The sequence below is a fragment of the Chelon labrosus genome, assembly GCF_963514085.1.
Source record: "Chelon labrosus genome assembly, chromosome: 4".
In the NCBI taxonomy this organism is placed as follows: domain Eukaryota; kingdom Metazoa; phylum Chordata; class Actinopteri; order Mugiliformes; family Mugilidae; genus Chelon; species Chelon labrosus.
The window spans coordinates 13,801,392-13,823,558 of record NC_140340.1 but is presented as its reverse complement, the minus strand read 5'-3'; the positions used below and the strand labels follow the sequence as shown (position 1 = coordinate 13,823,558).

General features: G+C 40.5%; 1 protein-coding gene across 1 annotated transcript; it reads left to right on the top strand.

Annotated features, from left to right (window-relative positions):
* The first annotated feature begins 428 nt into the window (after positions 1–428).
* slc6a11b (solute carrier family 6 member 11b) lies at positions 429–19,372 on the top strand. Its single transcript, XM_084543337.1, has 14 exons — positions 429–719; positions 1,217–1,351; positions 1,485–1,625; positions 1,771–1,852; positions 4,648–4,780; positions 7,520–7,654; positions 13,206–13,309; positions 13,545–13,669; positions 14,213–14,325; positions 14,759–14,896; positions 16,706–16,808; positions 17,477–17,577; positions 18,049–18,219; positions 19,141–19,372. The coding sequence occupies exons 1-14, from the start codon at positions 509–511 to the stop codon at positions 19,282–19,284; spliced, it is 1,836 nt and encodes a 611-aa protein (XP_084399463.1). The 5' UTR covers positions 429–508; the 3' UTR covers positions 19,285–19,372.
* The last annotated feature ends 2,795 nt before the right edge of the window (positions 19,373–22,167 follow it).

Below are 22,167 nucleotides of genomic sequence, written 5' to 3'. Positions count from 1 at the left end.
TCATTTCTGTTTCATACTTAGACTTTTCTTTTTGCCTGACATGTGTTTTAACTTTTTATAAGGCTGCTAACTTATAATCAGTAAGTAGTTATTAAAGCTGATTGGGTTAATTGATTTTTACGCACGCTGTAACTTTCGGTATTTATTTTTTTCCCTGTTGTATTTATATTAAAGTGACATTATGATAAAGAAGACGATAGCTTTATCACGTTTAGTGATGCAGATACTATTCCTTTCAGGTTAATGAAGTATTAAACTTGATTCTTCAATGGTGCCATGCAGCTGCATAATCTGCAGAAATTAATTAGACCGCTGTCATTTAAACCTTCACACAAAAATCTTAACTGAATCAGATGGGCGTGGTTTTGCATTAATTGAACAGGCATTCAGATTCAAATTACCCGAGAAAGACGCAAATTGCACAAAAACTGAGTCCGTTTAAAGTTTTGCTTATGAAGTCACCTTTTTCTTGATCTTTTGTCCCTTCTCAGCGGGCTGCTGGAGCGTCATGACGGCTGAGAAGAGCGGGCCCGTTATAAACGGTAAACCAGAGGATGGTAGAGACCCGGAAGGGTCCAGCTCCAGTCTAGACAACAGGGAGTACAATGAGAGGGGCCACTGGAACAACAAGATTGAGTTCTTCCTGTCAGTGGCTGGAGAGATCATTGGACTGGGCAACGTCTGGAGGTTTCCTTACCTCTGCTACAAGAATGGAGGAGGCAAGGTTTCCTTTATCTGAGACAGTAGGACGGACATAACCTGTTAAAACATTAGGTGACGGAAAGGTTTTAATCTTGGAAACTTCCCTTGCAAGAAAGGTAGATCAAGCATACATGGGGTACAGTTTTTAAAATTTACAAGACACAGTGAACAACAAGTTCTCAAGTTCATTTTACTGCATGGAAGCAGGATGAACGACTTCCCCCTTTTATGAAGATTAAACAGACGGGAAGTTTTAAAATAAGGTGTCCTATATTTTATCATCAATTATGCACAATAAGGTCAATATTTGAGGCTCATTAGGCTTCATTACACTGCACAGTATGGATCTGGCTCATGATCTGAAAAGGTCATTCTGCAGTGTGAGTTCAGCATAATGAGGGCTTTCATCTGAATTTAAGTAATAAACATTAATCTTTGAACTCTCAGACTTGTTGTTTTTGTGTAATCACATACATTTACGTTCTGCTTGTACCTTTTTTTTTTTTTCTTAAAGGTGCGTTCTTTGTTCCATATGTCATCTTCTTCATTTGCTGTGGTATCCCTGTGTTTTTCCTGGAGACTGCCCTGGGTCAGTTCACCAGCGAGGGAGGTATCACCTGCTGGAGGAAAGTCTGCCCGCTGTTTGAGGGTGAGAAAAAGCTCCCTGTATGACATTTATTTATTTTTTTTTGTTAGCTGTGCAGCTCCTATGGGTGTTTTTCAAATGATGCATGCGGCTGTGAAGGTTTCAATAATCATCTCTCACTCTTCCTTTTCTTCAGGTATTGGCTATGCAACGCAGGTGATTGAAGCTCATCTCAACGTGTACTATGTGGTGATCCTAGCCTGGGCCATTTTCTACCTCTTCAACTGTTTTACCACGGAGCTGCCATGGGCTGCCTGTGGGCACTACTGGAATACAGGTCTGGATAAGGAAGCAAACTCTTCTTATAGCAACAAATAAGCATGAACGTGCAATAGCTGCTAGGTTTTCTCGTTTGAAACTACATTTACACTCTTACCTCAGTGATGCTTCCTACAAATTAACATGCCGTTGTGTATTTACAGAAAATTGTGTGGACTATTATGGAGAAAACGCCACCAACATCACAAACCCCAACGCAACTTCCCCAGTCATTGAGTTCTGGGAGTGAGTACACTTTTATTTTAAGTCACATCATTGCCATGTCTTTCACATTCACGCTCTGTTTGTGTGTGCAAAGCCACATTACATAATATAATAGTAGCATCAATTCACGGTAGATTTATCATATTAATATCTTCTAACACTAGGCTCTGTCCATTCAGGCTGTCTTCATTATATCGCCTCCTTACTTAATATCATTCTCTGCCATATTGTTGAAAAGCTGAGCTACTGACAGCTCCAGACTGTTTTACCAACCCTCCCCCCCTAACCTTGCCCCCAATAATTAGTCAGCCCTTTTCATATTTGTGTGTCAGCAGGCCCTGGTAGGCCAGCTGTCTCCCAGCTAGAGCCATGTGTGTGGCAGCAGATCAGGCCTTGTCAGGGTGTAATGCTGACCACACTTCCTGTCTCACTGCCAATAGCTGTGTTTACACTGCTAGGTCAATTTGCAACCTGTTTACGAATCTTAAACTTGACATTGAAATATTAACGGTTCAATTTAGAGCGACGCCTGTTGTCTGTTGCACGTGAATCAAAATTAAATGGCTGCAAAGAAGATGCCAGTTTTGAGCCAGCAATATGAACCCAACCTAAACCTGACATGGCCAAAGAGCCAACCACCATGTTGTTGGCAAAAATAGAAAGTGAGCACACTGCTCAGTTTATGCCAAGACAGACTGTTTTGTACTATATACAGTATAAACAAATATCAGAGCAATTCAACCTGTGTTTTTCCATCCGAGTGGGTCTTTATAATGGTAATGAAATTATATGTTATTGCATGTTAGTATAGGATCTTTATTCAAAATGAATGTTGATAAAAAGTCTCAGAGGATGTTATTTTTTCTGTTTGGTATTCATTATGTAAAAATATTTAAGTATTTTGATGAACACGATTAAAAAAAAAAAAAAGCTGACTTAGAGCTGTGTCCAAAAGGGACAGGAATTTCTTTACCCCCCGAAAAATTTCAGGTGAGTTGACTTGTCTTGATTATACAGTATTTATGTGACCACCGAAAATGTTGCTTGTTTTCTTAGCTCTAGCTGCAGTGAACAATAATGAGCCTGTAAAAGCTGCGAGATAATATCATTTAAGTCAGAAAATGTCTTAACGTAACTGCTAACGTACCTAGTATTGACACACTGCAGGAATATGCTGCTCTAAGCACGCTTTTAAAACCACTTTACGTACACCTGAGGACCTGCGCAAGTATATTTGCACACATTAGTGTTCACATCGTGACCCGCCGGCTGACCAGGAAGGCACAGCGAGGGCTGTGTTGGACCTCGCCTGTGGACCGCCACCAAGAACATGTCACGTTGATCAATGGCTGGTCAGGAGCCCCGGGGATGAACTCGGTGGCTAAGATTTGGCACCGCCATGTAGCTCTGTGGCTCTGACTCCCTTCTTCTCATCCTCCATCAATGCTGTTGCCTGGCTGTGCTTTAACAAACAGGAAACACACTTTCGATTCACGCCCCCCCCAACATGCTACGGTGTCATTGTTTCTGATAACATGACCCGTGTCTTGCGCCCACACCTTAATCTAGACACTATAACTCACAGTAACATGGAACCAGCGGATTTTAGGTTATGGCGTTTTAACAGTTTTTCTAGTTGTCAACTCTCTAGAATTTACGAGTTGGGGTGAGTGTAACATAATCAGTGGTATTCAGCTGTTTAAAAGACAGCCATGCACCTACTGATTATCCTATGAGAAGCTATTTGAGCAATATGAGTTGGCAGTATTGGTGTCAAGTTGGTTAAAGTGGTGGTGGTTCTGTGTTTCACGTCTCTACTTATGAACTTTATACAGACACAGGAGTGATTATTCTCCATTAATTGGTTCTTGAGGTTTAGTGAAGAAGGCTGGACGTGTCCCATTTATGTAGATTTGTCCACACATTCCATCAGGGAGGGAGGGATCTAAAGTTTCTCACTTACGAGGATGTCCTCCATCATTTGTTACTCTTATAATGATGGTCAGGTTGATCTTAGCCAAGACAGAGTATAGGGCAATGTGACATGCTGTTATTTTAATGAATATTATATGAAATTGCAGAAGAGACAAGGCCCTGTTGTTTGAACGATTTGCCTCTTCCCAACCCTTCAGGAGCAGAAAGTGGTAGGGGAGTGCAATATTGACTTCGTATTGTCAAGATTGCATTGTTTGGCACAGACGTAATTTCACTGTTGGATCCTATAAACCTTTTTCTTAGCATCTTACTTATTGTAGCGTACTCAATCTTAGAGGATAGATGAAATGCTCCACTACTGCTGCTCTATACATAAGATCAGTTTGTAACTGAGAGGCTGGGACACACTGTTCCCGAGTGTGAAACAAAAGCCTTTACCTGTTTAGCAGAAATGTGGATAAGAATCTAGAAAACTCCCATCTGTAGTTGTCAATAGGCACCATTAGATCATGCCTTATACACGAAACTGAGTGTGACACTGAAGTTGAGGAGTGGAAGTGGTGCATGGAGTTGGTAATGCACCGCTTAACTTAGCTGATATTCTTAGGGAATCTGGCTAACCAGCAGCTGAGATGACATTACTGTTTATACCAAGTAAGCTCTAGCAAATCCTCATCCTCCCTCTGCGTTGTAACTTATTTAGCAGAGTTAAATCATTCTGGGTTAAGAGCAACAGCTAAATGCTTGAAGGTTGTCTGTGCTCTTTATATCCAACACTGCTTCACCAAGCGTATGCAAAGGCTTCTGCTTATATCACAAATGAGTATGGATTAAATCAAATTGCAAATAAGTAATTATCTGTGTCCTCTGGGCTAAATCAGACGCCGAGTGCTGAAGATATCAGATGGTATCGAGCACATGGGTGGGATACGCTGGGAGCTGGCCATGTGTCTGGCCCTGGCCTGGTTCATCTGCTACTTCTGCATCTGGAAGGGACCCAAATCAACTGGCAAGGTGAGACTGAGCAACTCGCGTTCACTGTCGTGTGCACATGTGCCCTAATGTCTCATCATGTGAGTGTCATGTCACATGATGAATACGATGTAGCGCTGGATCCATGCGGACATGTGAGCGTGCAGGAATGTGTGAGTGTGCTGTTTTGCTGCGTTTGTTCATCGGAGCAGTTTTAATTGTGGTCTTAGCCACTGAAACAGCCAAGATAAAGCACTTTTCCCTTCTTGTCTTCAAAGCAGCTCCCTCACAGGAAGGCATATGAACTCTCTCCTGCATAAAAGGGGTGTCTGCTCCACCTACTTCTACCTTTCACACTTTCCATTTGAATTCTTTCCTTGAGTCTGTTCTTGCAGCCTCTAGGACCAGAGTAAAGACTCTGCACCTTGCTCAGCAGCCCTCAAAAAACCCTCACCGATTCAATGAGCCAGAATAAGTAGAGAGATAGAGTGAGAGAAGAAAGAGAGCAAAGAGAAAAGAGGAGAGGTGTGTAAGGAAAAAAATTAATGGGTTCACATTCTACATGACAGGTAAAAAAACCCAAAAAACAACTAGGCGGCAATGCCTATATCTCCATGAAGTGTCTTTTGTTTGGTTGTGAAGCAAGAGGGGAGAATGCTTCTTCATGGCTGGGCTTTAGCGGCCGGTCCAAGATTGATTCCTGTATTCACTGGAGGAAAGGAGAGTGTTCATGAGGAGCATGCAGAGTGTATCCTCAGCCTCCACCTCTGCTGCCTCTCTCTCTCTCTCTCTCTCTTGCTCTCTCTCTCTCTCTCTATCCTGCTATGAGAAATTAACCACAGCTCGCTCGCTGCAAGAGAGGTGCTTTCTATTCCACAGACCCTACAGCCCATTCAGTTCCGACTCTGCTAAGCTGTTTGCTTTTGTAGGCCGTGTTTGCCAGCCATTCTCACATTTAAGCCCTCCCGTTAGATTTACAGCGAGGCACGAACTAGTTTGACCAGTAAATTTGTGGCGGCTTAAATGTTTTCCCGTGGTGAGCGGGAAGGACCATGTGGAGCATCAAAGGTTCATGGAGAGATTGAATATTGTCCTTTTCGTCTCCAGAGAGATGGAGAGGACAAGGGAGCGGAGGTTTAGCATGAGTAATCGTTTCATTTGACAAATTAAAAGGAGGGAAGTGCTTTGCAGGAAACAAATTTTCCCACACTTTCCCTGCAGGCCACGCTAGGATTAACAGATCTTAAAAATGGCCCCAATTAAATGTGACAGTTTCTTAGTGTTTAGACAACTCCTTGGTTAGGATTTCATTTATTTCTAACTTTTGATCCCAGTTTTTGGGGTTCAGGATGTTCAGTCAAGCACGATGTTTTCATTTCCTGAATGACTGAAAGGTCTGTTTAACCATAGCTCCATGATCTAACAATGAACCAAACTTCTGTGGAGTTTGATTACACATCAGATTCAAGCTCATCTTCAGTCTCCCAGAAGTGTGCAAGTACCCACACACAAACAAACAAAAGAGTGTCCGTTCATGAAAATGCCGCTCGCAGTAGTACAGTAATGTGACCGGGGTGATCGGTGCTGTGTGCATGAGCTTGTTTTTACGCCAGTATTTGTGAATGGTCCGTTTTATTTGTGTCTGTGTAGTATGTGCACACCCACTTCTAGGTTGTGAATGAAGCTGAGTGTTTGTCCATTTGCGTGTGTGTGTAGTCATGCACTTTTGTGTGTGCTTAAAAGAGAGGCACATTTTCCCACACTGCCAGCATCACTCCTCTGGGCTTCTCCTGTTTAAGAGACAGGGCCAGAGGAGCCCTCTTTTCTTTTCAGTCTCCTGGCCCGGCTCTGTTCTGTCCTGTTCTGTCCTCAATTGGACTTTGACTGAGTGCCAGAAAGCCAGGGGATGTATGTTGCCCGCCTCTGCCTTCCAAGAGGCCAGAGTCTTTGTTCACTGGGTTTCTAAGAGTCCTAAGATGTAGAGTGCAATTCTGTAAAACCTGAATAGTTTAATAAAAAAAGAGTGTTGGTTATATGGTTAGCACGTGTTTGCTACTGTATAGAAGGTACACACAGAACTATATAGATACCTGCAATATCGATAATTGCCAAAAGCAGTAAATGTAGTGCTTGTAGTAAGCTCTACATTACCAAACCCCTAAATAAATCATTATTTATGCCGACCACAACACATTTCCTTTTACACTTAGTTCCATTTAGATGTTTATAGATAGTTGTAACTCAAACAAAAGCATAATTTAATCTTGAGCTCTTGCCAGCTATGTAGCATAATCAAAACTCAAAACAGTGTTAGTATTATCAAACTCTTTACATGTTGCTAAATTGCGTAGTTTTTTACGTCCTTGTGAAAACTTCACCATGAGCTGTAGCTTTCACATTTTGGCATGTAAAGACTGTGTTGTGGGTGCGAACCAAAAATTGCAGTCGCAGTCCCGTCCCTGAGGTTTATCGTCCTCACTTACTTGCCACTTTTCGTTCCCTTCCTGTCTGGGCACGAGTTGTTATTGGATTACTGTCATGTCTTCTCACCGTTGGGTCTCGGAGGTCTTCACTTATTTGCAGATTGCACGTAACCACCAGCTGTTTAAGTCTGTTTTTATCAGACTTCTTTTTATTTCTCACAGCTTCACTTTTGAACCCATCATATCAGGTAATCTAAGAAACTACTGTTGCAACTTCTAACAGAGACTCAATGTTAATCGTGTTTTGCTGTAATCTATATAGGGTTTAACATTTGTATTTCCATGTTTCTTCCTGCAGGTTGTGTATGTGACAGCCACCTTCCCTTATGTCATGCTGTTGGTCCTGCTCATCAGAGGAGTGACGCTGCCCGGAGCATATGACGGCATCAAGTTCTACCTCTACCCGGACATTTCACGTCTCTCCGACCCTCAGGTAGGCCTGGACCCAGTGCATCTGTCTTCAGCTAGTGTCAGCTAATGAAAATTTAGTTTTAATTTAGTTCCTAAGTAAACATAGATGATGCCATATACAGGGAATGAAAGTAAAAAAAGCAGGTGTTACTTCCTCAATTTCACAGTGGTTTGCCCTCACTTGAATGTTTTGATCTGGTGGGATGTGCGTTAGTATTGAGCAGTAAAAGCAAATCTCTTACAAGTTGCACGTCAAACATCCACACACACTGCAGCAAAAATGAAAAAAACTAGCGTGCATATGCGGTCCTTCATATACACAGTTCTATACTGACTGCCCTACCAAGTCACATTTAAAGCATTTAACTCTCCTGCATTTATATGTTTGTTTTTATTACTCTTCACATCCTCTTTTTTTAATATTTTGGTATGTCTTAGAGGCAGCTTGTGACAGCATAATGTTAATTTGATCAACTGATGTGTACTATTTAGCCAGCTTACCTTTAAGATACCAAGGTAAAGCAGGAGGGGCTAAATAGACTCATGGGAATGAATTTACACCTCATCTCACAAACCACCTGTTTGGAGCTGAGTAGCTGCCAGAGGGACAGGTGGTGTTGTTGTCACACTAAATGGGATGCATGATCCGTGCTTTTTACACCTATCACTATCCATGCCGATATAGCGTGCCTATAACATATTAGACTGCTCATATGAACATTTATGGAGTCATTATTAAAAGCTGCCTCTTGTATGACCATGTTGTGACCACTTTCGTGTAGTTCTAGATGTATACACTTAAGTCTTATTGGCAGTGATACTACTGTGATACTGTGATATAATATGGGTTGACACTTGCTGCTGGTGATGAGATGATCAAGGATCACATGAACAGTGAGCTTTGAGACCCTGCAGGGTTGGAAGATCAGGATGTGAGGCTAATAGAGGTGCTGCATTAACATATGATTCATACAGACAGAGAAAAGACACACACACACACACACACACACACACAAATGAAAATTTCTTGACCTTGTCTGGAAAAGCCAGACAGCTGAGGTCGCCAGGCAACAACCCAACGGATGGGGCGTCATGACAACGTGGAATGAGATGGATGTAGTGTTTTAGCGTGAAAGAGAGAACAGATTAGAAGATGGACATAGACAGACAGACAGATCCGACAAAGATACACCAAGGGAAGGAAGGTGATGATGAACTCAGGTCATCAGATTTGAAGAGGAAGGACGTGACTTAAATGTGAAATAAGGGTGTTTTTATAATCAACACTTTACTAAAAATATATAAAAGAATGTAAGATGCATAAAAACAAAACATTGCACAAAGTGTTTGCAGCTTGCAGAGGACGGTTACATTTGGTTATAACACAGTCTGCCATGTCTCCTTGTGGGTAATGTTTTCACGCTTGCAAAATTGGCAGCTCTCTTGAAACCTGCACATTTCAGGAAGCTACAGGCTCCATTTTGATCACTTCCTCCTCAGAATCCTGTCTGAACGCCTGTTTTGCACTCTTCATGGCAACAGCCGGTCCATAGGGTGAGATGCTACGAATGTGATAACAAGAAAACTTTGCTGCCTCGTAATTAACTGGAAATTCAGTCAGTCTGTGTCTGCACAGACAGACGAGCCAGTCTGTTTCACACTACTTGTTGGTGAGGAAAGGTGTTGGGAACATGAAGTAGCATTCCATATTTATAGATAAAGAAGTTTCACCTTGGTACCAGTACATTTAGGAACAAAACTACGTATGTTTAACTAGTTAATATTCTTTTGTTCCTACATAGCATTTCATTTAATATTTCTATTCAACAGGCTCCCCAGCTGTACAGAGAAACAATGTCTGTATCTTTCAGTGTAGTAATGTAACAGCCTAAGAGTGAGAAAAAGGACGGACCAACAAAGACACAAACAGCAGCACGGGGGAGTGAAGGAGAGTGATATAGAGGTGCTGCTTCTTTGGCAGAGGACATTACTTCTGACACCAGTGTTAAATTAGCTTCCTCCGGCACAATCAGGGCTCTGTTCTGCTCACTAAGCTGTGTGGAGTGTGTGTGGCTGGGTGTTGCCCTCTCCTTTTACACCCCTGAACTTTATCATGCCTTCCCCATTCTGCCTTTTCCTTTCTCTGTCTTTCTCTTTTCCCTCCTTGTCACCCTCCACCCTGCACTGTGCTTCACCCTTCCTCTTTGCACTTCTCACACTCTCATACACACTTTGTTCCTTTCCAGGCAGTGCAACTGGAAATATGTGTTTGGCTACTGTTAAATAAGCTAAAGGATAAACAAGCAGAGTTCATCAGGTGATATTGGTTGAGAAGGTTTTGAGGGTTTGAAGATAAATTTAGAGACTTTGACTGGAGAAACAGTGATTACTTCCCACGTGGAGTCTGAGTTCCTAAGCCTAATCATGAAAACCTTTGTTAAAATCAGATCAGATCAGGTTTTACAGTGGTGGTTAAAGGAGTAAAAGGAGAAGTAACATTGAATGACATTGAATCAGCAGGTTGTGTTGAGGTCAATGAAGGTTATGAGTAAAGAAACAATAAATGCAACTGTGACAATATTATGAATACATTCATTTCTGTAAACATGCAAAACACCCGGGGAAAAAAATGTCAAAGAAAACTGTAAAAATGCTCTTCCTCTGTTCTCTTGTGGTTCAACCGTCCTACATTTCATTCTTTTCTCCTCAGTACCCTCTAAAACCGTCCCATATAGCCACTCATTCCAACTTTGTCTATAGAGCGCCTCTCTTTGGCCAATCAAGCCTCTCTTTTTCCAGCGGTAGGTTTCTGTAACACTCACAGTAGTAGTAGGGGAGGAAGAGAGTGAGACTAGCTGACAAGTTTGTTGTTGTTGAATGACCTTGAGATGAACTGTCAGCTTTGGAGAATTAGACTTTCAAGGATGAATTTGGATGGGAAATGTTTCGGATTTGTGGAAGCAGCGGATTTTAAGAAGAAAAGTACTTTGAAATAATTTCATCAATGCGTTAAACGTACTTTGGATGATGTACATATTTTAACAACTCAGATTTGTATTCTTGCACTGTAGCAATGTGAAATATAATGATTATTAGTTAAAGATAACATTTTAAGAAGTAAAACGGCTAGTGAAATGGGACAGGTTCACTTTAGTCAAATGTCTTGCTGCTGAAGTTCTCATTAATCCTGTACCTATGCATCTCATCCATAAATGGAGGAGGACGTGAGTAGCACAGAGAGTGGTACATTTACATTACAAGAACACTATCTTACGGCTAATGTCATCCAGCTTTCACACAGCAGAAAAGTTTCCTGGAGCCACAGTCTCAACATAACCAAACACAAGCCCGCCAAATTAGGCACAACATCAACAAGTGATTCTCTCTGTGCCTGGGCCTTTAAGGTTTCCCTGCGCTGTGCGGCCATCAGCCGAGGGTGAACTAAAGGGAACATTAATGAACATTAGGAGAGAAAGGCCTGTTCTTCCACAGGAACAGTCCTGTGTTTGTGAGGTCACAGAAGTTACCGTGGTTACTCCCAGGAGGGAGCAAAGACCTTGCGTTTGTTAATTGTTTTTCGGTGGGGAAATGAGATTAGTGGCTGAATGGTGATGTGAGAGAGTTTTCAAAGAGCCATGCTGCATTAGGTTTGAATTCGGTAGCACCCCATGCTATCCCGTGGGCTCTGGGGTCCTGCGTTGCACTACAAACTAGTTTTATAATGCACATTTTACTGTTGTCTCGGTGAAGAATCTGACGTGTGTAAATCCCCATGCAGCCAGTGAACCAAATACTGACGTCTATACATGCCTAAATAATATGACTGGCTGTGATACAGAATGTTATATAAGCTTTACATTAATACTCTTCACGTGTGTTTTCCTGCCAGCGTGGTACTTTTATTGTTGTGCACTGGGACTGTATCTTTGCCCTTCAGATCAGCGTGTACTGGGAGAAGTTGTGACCATAAAAGGATTAAAGCGCTTGAGAATGAATATTTTAGGGTATGTAAAGAAAATTTCACTTTCGTACAGAATGCGAGGTCAGCTGTTAAACAACATGTCTACACAGGAATTTATTCACACAGTAGATAACAGACCAACAACTTCTCATTAGCTGTGTGTTAACGTGCGAATGTTTGAAAATAGAAATAACTGAAAGTTAGAAGAGAAGGTTGTTACGGTTCATCCTGTGGGAACGGGGCTATTTCTCTATCCCAGTGTTGTCTAGACATTTCCCTAAGATCCAAACACATGGGGTAAAATCAAGAGCTCACTTACATTTTAATTTATTTTCTTGTAACCATGAATGTCTGGATTTTTGTGCCAACATGTTGTCACAAGTAGCCAATCTCTGGGGATCATGCAAAGTTTCATGGTTATTTCGTGCTCAGTCTAATGGCGTTGACATATTTCTGAATGGACAAACGTGGCTGATCGGTCAACTGACAGATTCTCTTTAACATAAGCTGAGCCACTACCTACACTACACCACCTTAGTGATATGTGGGCATGGAAATGATAATGAAGTTATTTGCCCAAGTTTTTAGATATATCTCATATTTATGCCCCAATACAGCGCCTCTTCATTCGTTCATCTTCTGTAACCACTTGTCATGTGAAGGGTCGCCTATCCCAGCTGTCATCGGGCGAGAGGCGTTGAACACCCTGGACAGGTCGCGAGTCTATCGCAGGGCCAACACAGAGAGACAGACAACCATTCACACTCACATGCACACCTACGGCCGATTTAGAATCACCAATTACAGCGCCTCTTATTCTGTGTATTGAAGAAGCAGAATATAACGTCATCTAACAAAATGGTCCTTCCTTGTTCACTATGCCTATCAGAAAGAAACCTATCTTGAGTCCTTATAGTACACCATTGCTCTACACATTTTAACGATACAAAGGAACAGGAGTCAGTGAAATGTAATGGGCATATTTTGACTTTGTAGCTACTTTTAGGATGTTAATCCATGATTCATGCTCCTCCACTGTGCGCCTCTCAGAAGGGAAAGAAGACAGTCGAGCCAAGTCATAAAATCATTATAGTCAATGAGATAACAGAAAGGTGGATGAGGGGGCCTAACAAAAGACGTGAGAATTAATTTAAAAAGATACAGTCACCTCTTGATATAACATGGTAATCTCTTGTAAATTGGAAATCATATTCTATTCATTTAAATTCTGCAGTTTAATTACTAAAAAAAAGAAAAATTCAGACAAAGAAATGTTCTTAATATGTGGTAATAAGACTCTGAAAGAAGCAGAATAATAGAGTGGACGGTGGACGCCCTACTGGCCTAGGTGTGACAATGCATAACATTTAACCACTGTCATCTGCCAAGGGCCTCGGTTATAGATCAGTGCATTAAATTATCTCCATATAATTCCCTCTTTGTACACTGAAGTTGATAATGCCAACACAATAACATGAAAGTAACTGAATGTGAACTCAGCTCATCTGAACGCTTGGGAATCTATCTTTCATGTCTAGTGAACCTATGCCAACGCCTTACTGCAACATATGTCTACATACATACTGTATCTTTATTCCCATTTTCACATTAGGTATGGGTGGATGCAGGGACTCAAATCTTCTTCTCCTATGCCATCTGCTTGGGCTGTCTCACTGCTCTTGGAAGTTACAATGCATACAACAATAACTGCTACAGGTAAGTTTGTAAATGCAAGTAGCGGCATAGTTGGGTATAATAAAAGCCACCAATTTAAAAACGATAATTGAAAAATGGTAATTGCTACACTGGCACCTACAGTGATGTGGCATTTTTAGTTTATTACACGACATGTCTGTGCATGAGGCGAGTTTGTCTGCGTTGCTTGTAGTGTCAGGTCCAGTGACGGCTCTTACAGTAAGTGTTATCTGTTTCTCTCCGTCTTGCTCCTCAGGGACTGCATCATGCTGTGTTGTCTAAACAGCGGCACCAGCTTTGTGGCAGGTTTTGCCATCTTCTCTGTGCTGGGCTTCATGGCCTATGAACAAAACGTCCCCATCGAGGCTGTGGCAGAATCTGGTGAGAGAAATAACAATATCTGACTCAGAATCTGAATTAGTACCAACTTTAGAAACGGTAATGAGACCATAAAGCTATACCATGAGCAGATAATGTAGATATTTTGAGTTTTCTTGCTCCGATCCATCATATTGTGCAAAACTGAATAAGCAAGCCCATTTATATAACTCGGCACTCTTCACTTAGGCTCTTAGACGACCACATTATGATTTATTCAAGTCAGTATGAATGATTTAGTGAATGTGCATGAGCAAGAGATTTAAAATGTTTGTCTTAGAGCACAGTAAGGACGGACCCTAATGGTTAAGATAATGCGTCTCTATGGAATGCATTATCACCAAATGAGGGTGTTAAAACACTCCTCAGCCTCACAATGGATTAAAAAAAATAATCTAAACCAAAACCCCTTCACTTTTTGCACATGTTATTGTGTTGTAGATTTCATTTCAAATATGTACAACTTTAATATAGCTTTGCAGCTTTGCAGCGCAAGTTGTGGATTACTATTGTATCTTTGGATCTTTTTTTGTTTTTGTCATGCAGGTCCTGGTCTTGCATTCATTGCATACCCTAAGGCTGTCACCATGATGCCTCTGTCTCCACTTTGGGCTTGTCTCTTCTTCATGATGCTGATCTTCCTCGGCCTAGACAGTCAGGTGGCTATCAGTGTGTGAATACTAACAATGATGATTATTAGTCAAGCTTGGGACAAAACTGAAGAAACTGAAAACTACAAGATCCAGATATTTAGTCGTTGACAGGCTAAATGGTGGTTTGACAAAGTTTTATCATATGTGTTCTTGTACAATATTTGTGAAAATGCTAAATAAATTAGGAAATAAGAGTTTGGATGACATCCTCAATGTGTAGTTGTGCATCCAATGAGGACTGTATTTTACTAGTTGTTTCCTAAGACCAGTAATCATGATCAAATAATGTTCTTGATTGTCACAGTTTGTTGAAGATGCTCATCATATTTGGAAGATTTGGTGCGAAATCATGCTACCTTGTATCACCCAAAAAAAAAAAAAAAAAAAAACGGTGTCGGTATTTTAAAATTAAATAATGTATTTCTGTTTGTTTTTACAGTTCGTGTGTGTGGAGAGTTTAGTGACTGCTGTGGTGGACATGTACCCAGAGACCTTCAGGAGAGGCTACCGGCGAGAGCTGCTGATTCTCGGCATGTCCATAGTCTCCTTCTTCATAGGACTCATCATGTGTACAGAAGTAAGACTCGGAAACAGTCAAATTACTTTTCAAATGCATTGCCAAACACATATCTATCAACTATCTATCTATCAAGTCTATCAAGTTATTGATATAGTATTGATACTTTCAGTACTTACTTTACTTTATACTTCTTATACATTTATACTTGATGTTGTAAATGCTGTACATTTTAAACACATTACCTGTATCTGTAATTAAGTGGTTTTCCACTGAAGGACTCAAGAATCACAGATTTTTTTACCTTCAAATAATGTTTTTATTTCTATTTAGTCTTCATCATCACCACCATCATCATCATAATCATCATCATCATCAGTCCGATGCAGGTACATTGTAGCTGTTTGTCATAATTGTGAAACGTTGCTTTCATCTAAAAAGGAAGATTCAAACTATTGAATGACTTAATTTAGACTCAAACAGTGAATCAAACGTAATTTGATTTTTGGAGCCATGTTTTCTAAACGAGCCTGAGGTCACTTTGCTTTGAAACATCTGCAATGCTTTTAAGACCTTTCATCTTTGTGTTGCAGTAATGGAGGAGAACCTGGTTCCTCATACTGTCGTCCTTCAAAAGCTTTTCATGCCTCTATATCCTCTGCACTCCATCCACCCCCACAGTAAACCTACTGTAGTCTCTCTAGTGCTTTATAATGACCATGAAACAGGGTGCAGAAGTTAATACAGTACTGGAGTACTGTACTTTGTCTGCCTTCTTTGCTTCTGTTTTTCTCTGCACCTATTACTGTATACAACATGTATAGATTTGATTTCCTCTTATTTTACTTATCTCCCTCTGCGGCCTCTAATCCAGACACTTTATTCCTTCCATCTGCCAAAGAGCCATCATGGAGAAAAACGCCACATGTGGCCTGGAACAAACACAGGTCAAAGGGTCTTGTGGGAGTTTACTTCAGTAATTTTCTCCAACACAGTCTTAGATCTTGATGGTATTCTTGGCTGTTTATTTGAGGTTTAGAGCTGTGACGTAACCCTACTCTCAGATTCATGTGAGATTTTATTTATGATGAACCTTTTAGTGGAAGGAGAAAGAACAGATGAGTTGTCTCGAGTGGAGGTAGTGTAGGTAGAGTGGATGATAAAATGTTAAGGTCCTGAAACAGGAGATGCTTTTTGGAGGAAAATACCATTGACTCTATTTCTGATCAGTCGTATTGAAGCTGAACTCAATTTGGTATGTAGTACAAATAAATCAAACTATATGTGCTGTGTTAATTAGTGAATGTCAGAGGTACGAGTAGGTGGAGCGCTAGCAGAGGATAAAGACTGTTTCCAGTCTCTGATAAGTAGCTGATGGTGGTACTTTAACATTACTGTTCAGTGGTATTTATTTCCTCTCGGCAAGAAAGTTAAGATAAAAAAGCTGAAGCAAAGCCTTTTCAGCGACCACCTAAAACAAACAACCATAAAAATATAGTGCTGTTTGCTAAAGTTTAACATATTCTCAGTGTATCAGATAATGATTGAACACTAAATAATCCAATGAGTATTTGGGGTTTTAACAGAATTAGGACTGCATACGTTCTATTATAACAACCTGAATTGGTGATAATTTGAATTTCCTGATTAACTGTAATAATCTGGGGACAAATTCTAATTTCCACACCTGCGCCAGGTGGTTGCAGTGAAGATTTGTTTTCCACGTGAGTCCTTTGATTGAGCCTTCTGTCAATCCTTGCCATGCGTAATCAATCACACTTGACGAATTTCATGTTTGATGTATCCACCTGAGTCTGACGCTCATGTCGTGGCAGCGACAGAAAACTGACACCTGTCTTGTCTTATCAGGGAGGGATGTACGTCTTCCAGCTGTTTGACGCGTACGCTGCCAGCGGGATGTGTTTGCTGTTTGTGGCCATATTTGAGTCCATATGTATCGGCTGGGTGTACGGTAAGATAAGAGTCTCAGCTTTAAAGTAGAAATCTCAAGGCAGTGTTGACAGTTTTTTCACTCTTGTCACTTCAGATTTGAATAACTTGTTGTTGTTTTTTTGTGAGCTGAACAACCGTCACACATTTGAGTCGAGAAAACTGACAGTTGCACCAAACCTTGCATCATGTTTTTATCCTCCTTGTTGCAATAATATTTCTCGTCTGCCCTCTGCTGGAGAATGGTCACAAACACATGCAGCATTATGTTAACGCTGCACATTGTAAAAGCTTTTTAGCACACACTTTACTTATCTAAACATAAAATAAAGAGCTGTTTCCTGCCGATAATGCCGTCCTGTACTGTGAACATGTGATACCATGACTAGAGAAAGAAAACTTTCCTTTCTTTCATTTATGAAGTTAGATATTTGGATGCTTTATTATTGTTGTGCCTAATTTAAGTAGACAATTTGATGACAAATACAATTGTATTTTAAGCTCGGTGTATTTGGCATGAAGCACAGCAGAATCCATGCCGTTCCCTTGATTCAAAGCTTAAGACTAAATTTTATTCACATGTAATCCACAGCTCTGTTTACGCAGCCATAAACTGCCAGGAGACATCAAGCACATCATTATTTTGATGATGCATGCAGAAACTCTGATGGACACCTATTTGTGTTTCAGGAAGTGACAGATTCTACCAAAACATCGAGGACATGATTGGCTACAAACCCGTCTTCTTCATCAAATGGTGCTGGATGATCCTGACCCCGGGCATCTGTGCTGTGAGTCCAGTGCTGAAACTAAATCAGAGAACAACAGTAGCATCGGCAGGAGCACACAACATTTCATGAATATAAGCACAAAAGGGATGAGGGAGAGAAGATTTCTCTATTTGGACGGATGAATTTTAAAGGATTTTGGGTTAATAACTGACTGCAGTATTTATAAATGGAATAAAATTGATGAAAAATGTTAGCTGGTTGTTGGATCATTGTAAATACGATTTCTTTCGTGTAAATAATTGATTGGTATTATATAACTGTGGAGCGAGCCAATCTCCGTGGACCATATTGGTTATAATTGTATTATTGATACTTGGATTTTGGAGAAACGATAAAATGCCACACATTTGCACAGCACTCTAGTAAATTCAGCACTGCAAGTAACATGCAACAAAGAACCACAGGCTTTTCTTTCTCACAATCTAAATGACAACATTTACAAACAGAATACGTCCTTTTTTTCTGCTGCAGGCTATTTTCCTCTTCTTCCTGATTAAATACAAACCGCTGAAGTACAACAACGTGTACACCTACCCAGACTGGGGCTACGGTATCGGCTGGTTCATGGCCATGTCCTCGATGGTGTGCATCCCTCTGGGGATTATCTGGATGATTTGGAAGACTCCTGGTACCTTCTCAGAGGTAAAAACATGCATCTGGATGACTGCTATTGTATGCTTGCGTTATGATTTCGTTGTTGTCTGCTTAATTCTGACATTATTTCTTACAGTTTACCATATATGTTCTTTATTTGTGGTTTTAGCTCCTGAATTTGTGTGAATCAGTTGTGACACTAATTAAACTAAATAGAAGATTAATGGCCTCCAGCCAACCCTGGTAGCTGCCTGGATGTTTGTCCTCTCCTATCCAAACCTAGCATTAGGCTTTTCATTTTCACAAAGGATCAAAAATAAAAAGAATGTTTCTTTTCTGTCAGATGTTCACACGTTCACTGATATTTGCTATTTTCTGTCTTAAGATCCTGGTGTGTGCAAATCTTGTGCACAATAAGTTGTTCAGTAATTATAGTCAGGAATCAAAAGCATTGGTCGTATTTGTTCTGGGGGTTTCAGCAGATCTTTAATGAACCCCTTGCCTTGGATACAATGGTCGTACCCCTCCCACCTCTGACTTTCTCAGGACTGTCTCTCAGTAAAATGATCTCACATCATTGCAGGTTTGTAGCATGAGAAGATCAGTAGAATCTGTGGGGCCTTTGCAGATCTGATGCATGATGAAACATACAGAGCAAAAAATCATCTGAGATTTGGGAATCAAAGCAGTATGGTATAGTTCTTATAAAGTAAATCTACACAGTGATTCGATGGTTTAGCAAGTTGCTAGTAATTTTGAAATTCATCAGGGTGAAGGATGACATACTTTGTTATTTGGCATATCCTGTGGACAGTTTCTTATGGATCAAAGAAATCGTCAGTCAATCATGCGCTGGTACAGACATTTCACTTTTAGCATTAACGTTTTGTTTGCTGTTTACTCCCTAACTACTGGCCTGCTGGAGAATGAGAGATCATCTCTGTCCTTTCGTTGTCCTGTTCTCTGCAGAGAATAAAGAAGCTCACCACTCCCAGCCCAGACCTGAAGATGAGAGGGAAACTCTCCGCCCTCAGCCCTTATGCTGCCAACGATGCAAAACTTAAGGCTGATGGGAAAATATCCACCATCTCAGAGAAGGAGACACATTTCTAAATGACCACCTGACGGACCCACCAAGCTGCCTGCTGTCCAACGACAAAAAAACACGTCAACCTTATCATCACAAACCAGAAAATGAAGCAAATGACTCGGAGTGTAATTTTTGTTTTATATAAAAAAAAGAGGAAAGAAAATTGAAAAGGTATCACGTGATTATGTAGTCCACTTCTGTTTTGCACACAATTTAAATAACACTTATTTTTTTATTTTCATTTAACATTGTGACACAAGCAGCTGTTTCTTTCTTTTCTAACGTTAATACTTTAAAATCAGTTTTAAGTCATTCATTATATGGTTATAGACCGTCCTGGTACCTTGTCAGTACTGGTCGCACTCGTTTCTGTGCCTTTAGAACAATATCAGTGTGTTGTGTTGTATAATGCTTACACTGTACATTTACTGGCAAAGTGCTGTACCTCTCTATTAAGTACTAGGTACCCAAATGTGACTATCTAAGATGTAGCAGCTTGGAGCTACATAGTTTTGTGTGTTAAGAAAGTGTATTGCAGTATATCTTAGTACTGAGACTATAGGAGGGCACTAATACCCCTGCATGTAAACCGCGTGTAAAGCTGCAACTGTGAGGGCCTTCGGTTTTTCTTACCTTTTTACATCCTGTCAGCAAAAACAATGCTGACTGAATGTAAGAAAAGTATATTATTAGTTAATTAAGAATAAGAATAAGAAAAACCTTTATTAGTCCCGCAATGGGGAAATTGCAGTTCAGAGGTTATTATTAGCACATATTAGACCCTTCTGGGTTTTGCAGATCTCTATGGTGCCACTTTTTCTAACTAAATGTCTCTGCTTGAAAGGTTTACAGCAAATTTGAAGGGCAAATTTAAAAAAAAAAAATAATAATAAAAAAAAAGAGGTCCAGGGTTTAGACACTGTAAACCAAACACCCCCAAGTTACAGGAATCTTTAATTTCTTAGTCTGAGCTACAGATCTTCACAATAGCAGTGTGTGACTCGCGGGCTGAGTCTAACTACACGCCTCTCTCTCCTCCAGCCGCCCTCCTATAAGTCATGGATATCTGTCATTTCACAGTAATTATGCTGATCCTAACAGAGAGTGACAGATTGATGTGCTTCCAACCCTGCCTTTTTATTTCCTGCTCCGCCCGTAGAGGAGAAGATGGACGGCCATCAGATGAGCATTTCAAACCTCATCTGTCTTCTTACGCTTATCCTTTTATTCTTTCCCCTTGTCCTCTTCCCGCTGTCCTTCCTTCTCATCTTCAATCTCTGTTTGTCTGCCGCTTTCAGTTATTTCCACTTCTCTCTCTGCTTCGTTTCATCACACGCAGGGCTTGAACAGTGACACAGCTCCAGTGTGAAACCGTGATGCATTTCGCACATATGCTTCAGGCAATAGTCTCGCTATCGTTTTGAATTTCTTTGACCTCTTGTCTGACACTGAAAACCTCAAAAATACATCTTTTAATTTTGCTCTGAGCCACTGCAGGGGTGAAAGCACAGTCTGTCCCTGTTATCAAATGTAATTGTGGTAGGAGGCAGTGAGCTGGTCTCATTGTTCAGATCAATCTCTGTCCATTATAGCCTCATCCCATCAGCACTCAAATGACTCCAAGTTGTCCCTTCCACCCTTCCTTGCTTTGTCCAAGTCTTCCCCTTCCCTTCCTTTCTTTTCCGTGTCCTTGTTTCCTGATGAACATGCAATCAGAGGAAAGCATCTGAGGGAATGGAAAAATTCTCTTACAGTTTTTCAGGAGGAGGCAAAGAAAGCAGGGGAAGCAATAAGGAATTGATGAGCTGAGAAAGTGTGTGATCGAGTAGGAAATGAGGGAAATAGAGGAAGTGTTTTTAGTGACCGAAGCTCCTCCTGTCTAAGCTGTGACGTCCTCTTAAACATGTGACCGGTCCCTCCGGTGTGGTTGCATTAGGACTTTATCACCTCCTTTACCACTGATGTTTGTGCAAGTCGATAGTTGTGTGCATCAGAAATTATAGCCTGCTGTTTAACACTGATCATGTTGATGTACATTTTTACATCTCTCTCTAAAAAAAATCTCGTCTGTTTCTCAAGATGAACAACATTTAAGAAGAGTTGGTGTCATGAAAAGAACACGTCTTTTGTTGTGACTTTTGATATGCTCAAAAGATCTTGTTATAGAAATATAATGAAGGGTGTTTTACTGTTCTGTACTGTTCTACACACATTTTGGTATTCACAGGACACACGAACTGTCTGCTTACTCATTTTTAAGAATAAATATTATGAAGAAAAGTGGAGTATTTTTTTTATTATTTAATCTAATCTCACAATTCAGCTGTGCAGTTATCCCCGAAAATAACTTCGTTTAGATGCTGACATTTCCTTCTTGAAACCCTTCAAAAAGGATCCAAATGCCTCTATTTGTGTTGAATATCTTTTGGATGAAATATCACTTGATAAGATCAGATGAGATGACATTTTCCTAAATCTAATACGGTGACTAAAACGCTGGTAGACACTAACAGTAACATGAGGAAGATAAATGAAACTGAAATCTACGGATAATGTTTTGTGTGTCAACCCTATAATTACATGAGCTGCAGGATACATTGTAGATGTACAGTAGGCTGGATATACATTGCAAAGGAAATACCTGAATGGAAAGAACAAATCTAAATAATATTGGGCTTGACTGCTATTACTCTCAAAAGCTGGTAGCTTCGTTTCACTTCCTACAATTATGTTTCTATGGTGATGTCTGGCCAAAAAAAACAAAAAAGTCGCCTGGATTTAACTAAGCAAATAGGTACGAGCCTCCTATTGGATAATTACTGCATGGGCGATTATCTTTCAGCTGGTAACAATTTATTTAACCCCAACTGATGCAATGAGTAGCTTCTCATTTTTAAAACAACCAA